The sequence below is a fragment of the Xylocopa sonorina genome, chromosome 9 (assembly GCF_050948175.1).
Source record: "Xylocopa sonorina isolate GNS202 chromosome 9, iyXylSono1_principal, whole genome shotgun sequence".
Classification (NCBI taxonomy): domain Eukaryota; kingdom Metazoa; phylum Arthropoda; class Insecta; order Hymenoptera; family Apidae; genus Xylocopa; species Xylocopa sonorina.
This window is the reverse complement of record NC_135201.1, coordinates 9,840,105-9,852,377: the sequence shown is the minus strand read 5'-3', so window position 1 is coordinate 9,852,377 and position 12,273 is coordinate 9,840,105. Positions and strand designations below refer to the sequence as shown.

General features: G+C 43.6%; 1 protein-coding gene across 5 annotated transcripts in view; it reads right to left on the bottom strand.

Moving 5' to 3' along the window:
• The window catches only part of LOC143426990 (uncharacterized), a 316,082-nt gene that overhangs the window by 105,096 nt on the left and 198,713 nt on the right, over positions 1 to 12,273 (bottom strand). For all 5 annotated transcript variants that reach the window (XR_013102232.1, XM_076900771.1, XM_076900770.1 and 2 more), the window contains one exon: positions 2,630 to 2,794. Coding sequence is in view for 4 of the 5 variants with exons in the window: in XM_076900771.1 (XP_076756886.1) it covers positions 2,630 to 2,794 (165 nt within the window). In the remaining variant the exon portion in view is untranslated. The remainder of the gene's footprint in view (positions 1 to 2,629; positions 2,795 to 12,273) is intronic.

The following is a 12,273-nucleotide window of genomic DNA, read 5'->3' as shown; positions in this document are numbered from 1 at the left end:
CCGTCTCCTTCCATCCCCGTCGCCAACGGAACCGCCGCTTAGCCCCCTTTGAAACGGTGAATAAAAGTTGCAGCCACCATTTCCAGGGACCGATAAAGTTCATTGAGTACGATCCGCCTTGTTAAACCGTTTCTGCGTTCAGTTCGCCGGAAAAATTGGCGAAATTCCTTTCACCTCAAACGAATTCTATTCATTGTTCCTCCTCTTTTCGTCGATCGAGGTTTCCGCGTATAATAAATTTCATTTTGAAGACGTCGAGTGTTAAAAAAAAATATCATACTCGCATTTTTTATGTCGATCTACTAAAAATAGAGAAAGTATAATAATCGTACTTTGTGAACACGTTTCGACGATGGAATCGAACGTAGTTGAATTTCATTTCGATGATCGACGCGGCGCACAATAAATCGGGAGGATATGGGACGTTTCTGGAGGGATAAATCAAAGGAAATTGGGGGTTCGAAGGAGTACGAGGGTAGTTTTTGCCCTCGCGAATTTTTCGGGCAAAGTACCCTCATTTTGTCATGGTCTGTCGATAGCAGGCTAACTGAGTAAGGGAAACATCCCCTGTCGTGGACGAAACGATTCCGTCGTGGATCTCGTATAAAGATGGCGCTCGTTACCAACCCCTACGTCTTAAAATATATCCCTGGAATTTTCAGAGGGTTCACGACTGTCTTAAATTGGACTGACCTTTCTGAGTCCTCAGTCTACCACCTTCTGACTTCATCCATTTTCGTAGAAATCGAGATACTTAATATTCGTACGATTTGAAAATCGAATTTTCATTTTTACCCTTCGAGTAGCTCGTTCGAATGATTCACGCGCGATTTAAACGCGGGACGAGTCCAGTCCCGTCGATTCCATTAGCATTGCTGTTGCATTACGAAGGGCAGCCCTTGTTCGAGCCTCCTCTGCGAGGGTTAAATCGCGTGGAACCCAAGCCAGCAGCTTCGAATTATTTACACCAAATGGGCGAATGATGTCGCATGACCATCACGCGGACAGCTCGTCAACCTCGATTAATCTCTCCTCCAAGAGCGTCGTCTGATGGATGTTCCCCGTTTAGGGACTGTTTTCGAGCAAGTTGCACCAGGAACTACTGTCAGACTTTGCTCATGAATCATTTCGCATCTGAAGTTGGCAAATATTTTCAGTTAAGGGTGGTTTCGATCTTGGTACTCTCAAACTCGAACTCGTATACCTAAATAAAAAGGTAAACCTCTAACCTCGAGACTTTTAGTATTAAACGAACACGATATTCACCACGAATTCACCAAAAACAATAACAAAATCCCTCAGAAAGACCAGCAAACACCGCATCAGACCTTCTTTCTAATCGAACATAAAAGAATCGAGCTTCTATTCCCTCGAGACTCTCTCAGCCCCTCATCCAAGCTTCAAGAATGAAGAATCGCAATAAAAATCCTCCTAAGTAAACCTCTAACCTCGAGAATTTTAGTATTAAACGAACACGATATTCACTACAAATTCACCAAAAACGATAACCAAATCCCTCAGAAAACCAGCAAACACCACATCAGACCTTCTTTCTAATCGAACATAAAAGAATCGAGCTTCTATTCCTTCGAGACCCTTCTCAACCCCTCATCGAAGCTTCAAGAGTGAAGAGTCGCAATAAAAATCCTGCTGGAGAAAGGAAGAACAGTGAATGGCATCCAGGAGATACGAAACTCGATTAGAGTCGAACGAAACGCGAGGATGGCGGAGGTGAGCGAAAGGGGGCGGTTAAACAAATACCGTGGAAAAACAATGGGACTTGGTAGCGGGCTGGAGGAGGTGAAAGGGGTCTAACGAAGCAGAAACTCTTTGGAGAGTCCGCGGCAATCACGATCTGGAGGAGGAAGAGGACGGTTTCGAGTTGCTGCCTTTGAAGCTGGGGGTGAGTTCGATCGTGGCCAACCCTCTCCGCCCTCTTCGATGGAACAATGAGAGGATCAGTTACCGCATTCAACCCTCGCGACAATGAGTCGACCGAAATGTCCGTGGCGGATGGAAGAGGTCGAAGAGAGGCGCGCGATTGTGTCCTCGCCGTGGAAAGTCGACGGATCCTCGGACTAATTATTGTTTCGATCCTCTGCAGGGGTGGAAAAAAAGCGAAATAAGACGGGGGAGGGTCTGCCTGCGGCGAGAATCAAGTGGAATCGATGGGATTCCGGTTTCATTGTATTTCAGTCGCCATTGAAGGCTCTTCGTGGGCGTTGGGCGAATTGAGTGACCTCGAAGCGTTTTATTTCGTCAGCTATTCAAATTGAAATCGATAATTATTATCATCTCGTCACGTGTGAAGACACAGAGTTTTCTAAGCAACTCGATGAACGAATTCTAATATATTTAAATTCTGGAATTGTGTGCAAAGTTTGGTAAAAAAAATCAGCTGCATCAAGAGGAGGCGTCTAACAATTACCCAAAGTTTCGAGAACTAAGCTTGAGCAGCCGTAGGCGTCGCGAGGCTCGAATCCTCGAGCGCAAACTCGATTCGCGGCTAACTCGATCCCAGCTCCGCTTCCTGGCGGGCGACTCGAGTCGATCCATCGCGGGAAAACACCACAGAGTTCCTCGCACACGTCTACTTTGGTCGTAAATCGAAAAAGACTTGGCTACTCACGCGAACATTGCCGTGGCTCGTCGCTGTCGTCCCCGCAGTCGTTGACGACGTTACACACCTTGTTCAGGGCGACGCAGCGGCCGTTGGCGCATTGGAACTCGCTCTGCCGGCAGGAAAACACCGTCGTCGCCATTAGAACGCAGACGAACACCGGCCAGTGCGTGTCTGAAACGAGAAATTCATTGTTCTTAACACTTTGACGCACATTTTTCACTTTACGATCGCCTCTGGAAACACGTTTCTCTTTTTCGATTGTTTATGACTGCCAGATGCACGTTTGGAAGTGAAAATTATCACATTTTGCCACAGTTTTTCCAAAAAAAAAACTTTCGACGGCTATAACCGTCATTTCCTCAGCACATTACTTTTTCTGTTCCCAAAGCAAATGACGGCTATAACCGTCGTGATGACTATACGGCATATGCTTTACTAATTCATTGTATTTACTTAATTCGTGAAAAAATACTTATAGAATAAATGGTTCGTGTTTATAGAATCATCTTTCGACTGTTATAGCAGTCATTTGTCTGTAGATACTCAAATATTCCAAAGCGAAAAGTCTATCACTTTTTTTCTACATGTGTTACTGAATAATCTAACAAGTGTATGTGTTAGTACACTTCGTACTAACGTTGTTCTTTTTTTATTAATTAAAATACGCACGACGTCTATAACCGTCATTTGCGTATAGATAGATCTGACGGCTATAGACGTGATTTGCGTCAAAGTGTTAAAAACCCCTCGACTGTACTTTTATTTTTTTTTTTTTTTTACAAATCGTCGGTCTTCAGAGACGCTTCCAGGGGAAAACACGCGAAATGAAGAATGTACTCTCGCCTCGACGGTTTCTAAACAATTTAAACGCGTTGTTTGCTCGTCTGCTATTCAAATAACAGAACCGTTGTTTACGTAGGTGGGACGCAAACAACGGCATCCGTCTTCGCGCAGTTGCAACGGAGATCCGGAGGAATTTATCATTCGACCGCGACACGCGTCCCCGCCTTCTTTTATCAACTATCCTGTCCCGTTCTCGAATTGATTTAACCGGTTTGTAACGCCGTAACGACAGGAGGGGGCAAGACGAGACCGATCCGTCCGTTTGACTGACAGCGAAATGGATACCGGATGATTTATTCCCAAGAGAATCCCGCCGCTGCCGATGGTCGTATCCGGTCGCGATGGAACGTCGCCCCCGGTGAATCGATGCTGACTGGAAATGGAGTAACGTCTGATGTTCCTGGGAAATATATGGGAACCGAGGGGCATCGCAAATCCCGTCGAACGTATCGATTTTCCTGCGAAACAATTATTGCCAAAGGAATTGATGGTTCTCTGGTTCACCTGTGGACGGTACTTCTATTTATTTCAAATTTCCCGCTAGTACAAAGTACATATCCGTATATTCAGGAACTATCGACCTATCTTCAAAATATAATTTCATTCATTTCGAATTTTATACGAATACTGTGCTATTCTTCAGAGAAAGTTCCTACGCGAGAGGCAGAGGACAGTGTTTCATGGGTCGTTTGAATTTCTATGGGAATATTTACCCAGATTTTCCTGTGTCTTCGTTAGAAAATCTCCATCAAATTTCAAGCGAATACAAAGTACATATCCGTATTTGATTCGCATATTCAGGAACTATCGACCTATCTTCAAAATATAATTTCATTCATTTCGATTTTTATACGAATACTGTGCTATTCTTCAGAGAAAGTTCTTATGTGAGATACAAAGAATAGTGTTTCATGGATTGTTTGGATTTCTATGCGAACATTTACTCAAATTTTCCTATGTTCTCATCAGAAAATCTCCATAACTCTAATTATAGAAGAAGGATAACGTTTCGACAATGTTTCCCTGATTTTTATACGAATATTGTTTGAAAATTTCTATGTGAGATGCAGAGGACAGTGTTTCATGGATCGTTCGAATTTTTATGGGAATATTTACCCAAATTTTCCCGTGTCCTCGTCAGAAAATCTGCATAGCACTAATTATAGAAGAAGGATTACGTTTGGACAATGTTTCCCTGATTTTTATACAAATATTGTTTGAAAATTTCTATGTGAGACCCAGAGGACAGTGTTTCATGGATCATTTAAATTTCTGTGGGAATATTTACCCAAATTTTCCTATGTTCTCATCAGAAAATCTCCATAACACTAATTATAGAAGAAGGATAACATTTGGACAATGTTTCCCTGATTTTTATACGAATATTGTTTGAAAGTTCCTATGTGAGAGGCAGAGAACAGTGTTTCATGGATCGTTCGAATTTTTATGGGAATATTTACCCAAATTTTCCCGTGTCAGAAAATCTGCATAGCACTAATTATAGAAGAAAGATAACGTTTTGGACAATGTTTCGCTGAATTAGAGCCAGCAGGGGGTGGAAAGTTGGGATGAAATCGATAAGGAGCGGATATCGAGGCACGTCCTCTCGATTTCCGGCGGCGGGTGGAAGCGTCGACGACCACCGTCGATCTCGTCGAGGTCCAGATACCTCGGACGTTATCCGCAGACGCTCGTTTCTCCCGGATCCCTCGTCACGTATCCGGTATCCGCGCTCCTCCACGTACGGCGAACACGTCGAATTAATTCCCAGTAGCTTGTTACCGTCTCCCCCCGTGCCGTGAGGAGAGAAGAAAAAAAGAGAACAAATCTGGGTCACGCTCCCTTGATTTTTTCCAACGAGTCATCGAACCACCCACATTTCGATGCGAGGTTCGTTCACCCTGGAACCTGCCAGGGGATGCGAGGGTGCAATTTTAATCATCCCGCGGTTATTTTGCTCGCGTACTGCCGTGTGAAAGTTAAATTAATCCGCTCTTAATTATTTATTCCTCTTCAGTTGCATATTTATGACGTTGCCGGGGCTAGCTCGTTCTAATTTGTAAATACAAAATTTTATTTTGCGTCCAAAGGATCGCTTTCATCGTTCAGAATTGTTTTAGCTACTCCGTCGATAGCTCGCAAGCTTACTCTCTTTTATAAGTATTGGTTTAAGTTAGAATTTTCCATTTTGATCGATGTGCTCATCGAGAATACATTAAAATGTTAATATCGTTAATCGAGAAAGTCCTCAGACAGTCTGCCCAGCGCTCAGAAGATTAATAATACCCGATGCGAGAAACAATCTTCTTAAACCGTCCGACTCATTCGCGAAGTTGCAAGTTTTCAATAATTCCTCAAAATTATCCCCCCACGCGGCAGAAGATGGAAAGTTCGGCGGAATTGTAGGCAGGGATTATCTCTCGAGGTGTCCGTGATCGAAATTAAAATTAAGAGACAGCGGCGGAGGCGAAATCCTGGAAAGTTGCCCCGTTGAGTAATTTGCATGAAAGTCCGCGCGAAGATTCTCCATCCCCGGATCCAGCTGCGTCGACAAAAACTTGAATATCCAATGGACGAGTCTGTTTCGAGAAGTTTCGCGAGCATCCCCCCGCGGAATGCCAAAAGCAGGAACGCCTCGCGTTCGCAGGATGACTTTCGAGGGGGTGGTCGGACGCGAGGCGTCGATAAAAATGATCGACCTCGATGCTGACCCGCTGGACGGTCGGATTTTAGTCGTAAAATCGATTCTCACGCCACATCGCGCGACACTATAAAGTGGAATCGTATTAGCAGGATGATGCGAAGTTATGGTCCCATCGTGGCCTGTAAATATCGATGTTGCGTCCTCGATGGTGCTTGGAGAACATTGAAACGCTTGTTTCGACGAGGTATTTTATGGTATCAACGCTTTCGTGGTTACTATTTTTTTTTTATTATATTTAAGAGAAGACGAGTGATTTGAGAAATCTTGGCGCGAGAAATAACGAGATGGTCTCTTCTTAGCGTGCGCTTGATTCGAGAGGCGTCTTCCTTCGTCGTCGAACAGTAGGTTCATTCGCCAGCGATGATTTGCACCTATCGTAGAAGAGGAAGGGGTGAGTTTTCAGCGTCCCAGCGAGAAGAAGCAACGGGACGTGCAATTTCTTTGCGAGCGCATAGCTGGCAGTCGGCAGCCACTCGGTGGGAAACGAGGGGGAAATAAAAAAAAGAGTGGAAGGGTGGAAAAGGTAGACAGAGGTGCAGAGAGAGAGGGAGAGAGAGACGAGAGAGCAGTGCAAGGGCGAGGGACGAAAATCGAGAATTCAGAGGCCAATTATTCGGTCCACTCGAACCAGCACGAGGAAAATTAAACGATTCGAGGGCACTGGAAATAAATACTTCGCCCCTTTCGCGGCACCTACTCTATTCGAGGGTGCTGGGAGAATTACGAGTATCGAAGTGACTTTCGAAAAAAAAAAAAAAAAAAAAACAGAGAAGAGAGAGGGTGGGCAGCAGCGGAGAGAAACATTTTCACCCCTCGATGCGTCCTTTCCGCTCGTGAAAATTAAATCGTCGAGACGCGCGAGAACTCGCGGAATTTTTCTTCGTTAAAGAAAGGAAAAAGGCGCAACTTCCACGGGATAATTTGTCTTTAATATATAATTGACGACGCCCCGACGTTGCGCGTTCCCCGCCCGTGGAAATTACATCCCCAGAGACACGCGAGAGGACTTAATAGCGTATCTCTTCGTCCCGAAAAATGCAACGGGAATTCTCCTGGAATAATTTATCTCGAATTTATGACTCGCGATTTTTTTACAAACTCTCAGAGAGACGTCTCGCAGTGAAATTTATCTCGAGACACACGCAAACTTTATTTCATTATACACCAGTTTAGATGGAAAAAATTATTTACCAAAGTTGGAACGAATTTTCTTTACCAATATTTGCTCGTTTATCAAGTTTCACAGTCGAGCAACCAAGCTGGTAAAAGTGACTAATTAATATAGATAATTTCGCTATATTTTTCTTAAACTTCCTCGTTGACAAATTTCGTTCAACGTGGAACAAATTGACGTGTTAGAAGAGGGTTGCTGTGTTATACGAGGACGACTGGTATCAATTTATTCCCTGATTCGCCAGGTGGAACGAATTTTCTCAACGAATATTTACTCGTTTATCAAGTTTAACACTCGAGCAATCAAACTGATAAAATTGTTCAATTAATATAAGTAATTTCACTATATTTTTTTTAAACTTCCTCGTCGACAAATTTGATTTAGCATGGAAGAAATTAACCGTGTTAGGAGAGGGTTGATGGTAACAGAGACGGCGTGTAATACGAGGGCAGCTGGTATCAATTTATTCGCTGACTCGCCAGGAAAGCATTGGTAGACACGTTCCCCTTTATCCTGTTTGCTGATCCTTTATTCATCAGCAAACAAGCTGCTGAACGCGCTCGAAAATGGCGATCGTCGAGTGAGGGGGTCGCGCGCGCGACGAGATCACGGAAAAAGACGGAAACCAGCTGTATACGTTGGAAATGTCCACGGAGATAATCCACGTCGTCGATTTATCTGTACAGGAAGCGCGCAGCAAACGATGGAAACGCGACGCTATTTTTTTCTCTCTCTCTATTTTTTTTTTTTTTTTTTAAACAAAGTACGATCGTCGCCAGTAAACAACGAATCGGCGAGCAGATTCGATTTTTATGCGTTCGTCGCACCCAGTTTTCAGCGTCCTCCTGATCGCTGTCAAAAATATCGCGACCGCTTGCGAGCAACGCTCGTCGTTCGTTGCTCTTTCGATTTTCAGTTCGAAGATATTTATACGCGCGGATTAAATTCTGCGATTCGACTGGGAAATCTGTCGTCACTTTCGAACCCGTCGAAACGGTCCAAATGATCGATCTATGGTTTCTCTTTAGAAATACACGAGCGCACTTTTTTTTTCGTCACACTTTGTACAATAGAAATTTTGATATTACTCAAAAATTGTAACTACTTTTAGATGTTACATCTGCATGCTTTGCTTCAATTCTCAGCGACTTTTTTTTTATGAGAGAACACAATTAGAAATCTGTTTTTGCAGTTAACGAAGCGATTGGTAGACTCTTTCAACCCCTACACTATTTTACACTCTTTTATTTTAAGAGTTTATGAATAGAATATCGATATTTAAATATTTATAAATTTCCATTCATTAACTTGAACCATAAAAAAAATTAAGACCATCAAAGAGGTAGATCTTCCATGAGTTTCTAAAAGAATTCATCCTCTTCTTCTTCTATTGCTCCAAAAAAAAATTAAGACCATCAAAGGGGTAGATCTTCCACGAATTTCTAAAAGAATTCATCTCCTTCTCTTTCGATTGCTCCAAAAAAAAAATTAAGACCACCAAAGGGGTAGATTTTGCACGAATTTCTAAAAGAATTCATGCCCTTCTCTTTCGATTGCTCCAAAAAAGAATTAAGACCACCAAAAGGGTTGATCTTGCACAAATTTCTAAAAGAATTCATCTTCTTCTCTTTCGATTGCTCTTTGCAGTTCAAGTGTAAAGCAGTGGCATTCGAGATACATTCGAATCGATGATGCACAACTGCGAAATATGAAAGCTCAAATCGCTCGCAAACGAGGAAGTAAACCGATCGAACGAGATCGTGAACGTTGAAAAATTCATCGAAGGGTGTACGAAAAGGGGTCGTTGAAATTTTAAGCCACGATTCAATTACAGGCTGGCTTGCGAGGAGCAAACGCCGCGAGAGCAGCGCGGCTTAAAAGACGCGCGCGTTCTCCAAGCGTTCTCCAAGAGGATCCCAGAGGGACCACGTCTTTGCAAGCACGACGCTTTGGTAACCGTTTGTTTTTCGCCTCACAGCGATCGCGTGCCTTGTTTTACGCTCTGCTACCAGCGATTCGTTTCAATCTGCGCACACTGTGTTGAAAATAATGAGAAATCTAACGGATTGAAGTCTTAAAAAGACTTTTTTGAGACAAGTCGAGCAGTGATATCTGTTTTAAATTCGCTATTGATTTAGTTTACTTGTTTTTATGCTTCTTTTTCTCTTCAAATCTACTTACAACTCACTCTCTGCAGATCAAACCATTAATCGATCGATGAAAGCATCGAAAATGCGATGAGCCAGACAAATTAGAAAATCCGTGTCTTCTGAAGATAGTCGCGGAGGATTCGCGGAAAATGGCCGCTCGTTAAACGGAAACAGTCTTCTCGTCCCAATAACGAGGCACGCGATTTCGCGTCGCGTCGTAATTGTTACTGGCGTCCCATCGACTCTGGCAATAGTTTGGCGTACTCGAGCCTCGTTCGAATCTGAATACCAGCAGACATAATGGCGCGAAATCTTCGAACTAGGTACACGCCCATCCAAGTTTCACCGTATTTTCACCGTCGCTGGAGACAGGGAAATGTGACGCGCTCGAGGCGTCCCACGCGGGGGTGCAAAGAGGCGTCGAATCGAATCCGAGATCGACGTCACGTTAGAACTAACTTCGCGTACAATGGAATGGTACCTCGAAGAGGCCCTCATTTGCTAAAATTGATTCGATCGATCGATTCATTGGTTATCTGCGATATTTGATTTTTTATAGACTCGTTAATGTTAGTAGCATAAATTATTCATACTCGTTGAATTATTTTTTTTTTATACACAATAGTGGCTTGCAAGAATTTCTCTTGCTCCTCGAATTTTAGCAGTAAAAATTATTCGTATTCGTTGAAACATTTTTCTTTTTATACGAAATGATGGATCGCAGGAATTTATCTCGCTCCTCAAATTTTAGCAGTAAAAATTATTCGTATTCGTTGAAACATTTTCTTTTTTCATACTCAATGATGGCTCGCAAGAATTTCTCCACAAATCTTCTCTGAATCAGGTTAATATTAGCAGCAAAAATAATTCGTTCTCGTTGAAACATTTTTCTCTTCATAAGCAATGATGGTTCGCAAGAATTTCTTCTCGAATCTTCTCTGAATCAGGTTAACATCAGCAGCAAAAATGATTCGTACTCGTCGAAACATTTTTCTTTTCACAAGCAATGATGTCTCGCAACAATTCCTCCTCGAACCTCCTCCAAATCACTATCTTCGATTTTCCCAAGAATCCTCATCATCGCGCGAGCGTCTCACGACCGACTGCACTCGCCAGAACAACAGCAAAGATTGCAACTCGCTCGACTTCCTCGTCCAACCCCCTCTCGCCAATTCCACCCCTTTTGTTCCAACGAACGAATAAACGCTGAAGAGCAGGGCCGGACAAAAGATCCGTAGCTGGTGAAAGTTAGGCGAAAAGTCGTCGGTCTCCGCGCGATGTATTCGAGATCGGAACCGTTTCGAGGGGGTTGAAACGGGGCTGCTATGGAGAACGCTTCGAAGCTTTTCTCCACGCGCACGGTTTTCACGGAGGACTCTCTTCCACCCCTCTTTTTTTTTTTTTTTTCTAACCAACCCCTCGCAGCCACTGGCCGGCTTTTGTCGCCGCTTCCAACGATAAAGAATGCGGGGACGCGGGCTTTGGAGGAGATACAGGCACCGTGGTGGCCCTTTTTGTCCCGTGGCCCGTGACGAGAACCGTCCCGACGCTTTTATCGCGAACGTCGTCACCCGTCGCGACGGAAACGTCCGTAAGAAAAAAAGAAAAATGGCCACCAAGGGCCTGCTGCGGTTTTAATTCGAACTGTAGCCGTGCGAGCGAGTTACTCGCGATATCGATCTCAGTTTCAGGGGTTGAATGGAGGGGTGGACTGGTCGAGGAGTAATCGCGAGTCTCTTGGACGTTGTCGTCCAGAAAATTCCTGTTTATCGACCATCTGATTTGTGGAATGGCGATACGAAGTCCTTGAAGTGGACGTTTGACTTACGAGCGACGCTCGCTACCCTTTGGTAGATTTGAAATCTATCATCTGGTTTTTTTATTTTCGATCACGCGTAGTGGAGTTTCTTATCGTTGATTTAGATGCGAGGCTGGATGATTTCAAGTGAAAAGGGGCTTGATTATTCGTTGATACCATGGAGGCCTCGACGAGCCTCTAATCAGATCATTTCGAGAGCTCGAATCGCTGATTGGCGAACGCTGCAGCTCTCGTATCGATATTTGTCTCTGTAACTCTTTCTTATTTTACTTTAACTAAACACAAGAATTATTCTTGTTTTATACGTTGAAAGAAATTCTTTTAAATCTACTTTTTTTTTAAATACAAATTATACATTCATCACTTATTTCTTTCAACTACTAAAACCAGTAGCACCAAATTTCTTCTTTACCAAGCGTTCTATGATACTTTTTACGAGCATTAGTCTACTCGCGAGCTCCTCTCTTCGATTTTCATTCTCTCCCAAGAAAAGAGAGTTCTCGTTGAAAAGACTCGCTGTTTGGCCGCTTGATTTATGATACTCTGGCGTCTAAGGTCTTTTGTTAGGGTAATTTCTCATATAACACCGTTAACGTTGGTTGAACGTAATCGTAACACGCTGTACATCGCGCGGATGTTCGTTTACGAACGAAGGCTCGCTGGTTGGGACTTTAAATGGAATCAGCAGGGGTACCGGAAATAAGAGCGACCTATTTCTTTCCGCGGATATTGATCAACCCGTGGCGAAGCGGGTCTGAGAATCGACGACACCGCGCTAAGTGCTCTCGTGTCCGCGGAAATTCCACGATTTTCGTCTGTCCCCCCTCGTTCGAGGCTCTGCGAAATATTGGAACCCTCCGAGAACCGAGCAAATACGAGAAATTGCGGGTCAATATCGAACGTCGCTACCTGCGCAGCTCGAAAAAGTCCAAGTATTCTTTAACTTGTGAAAGAATCGTG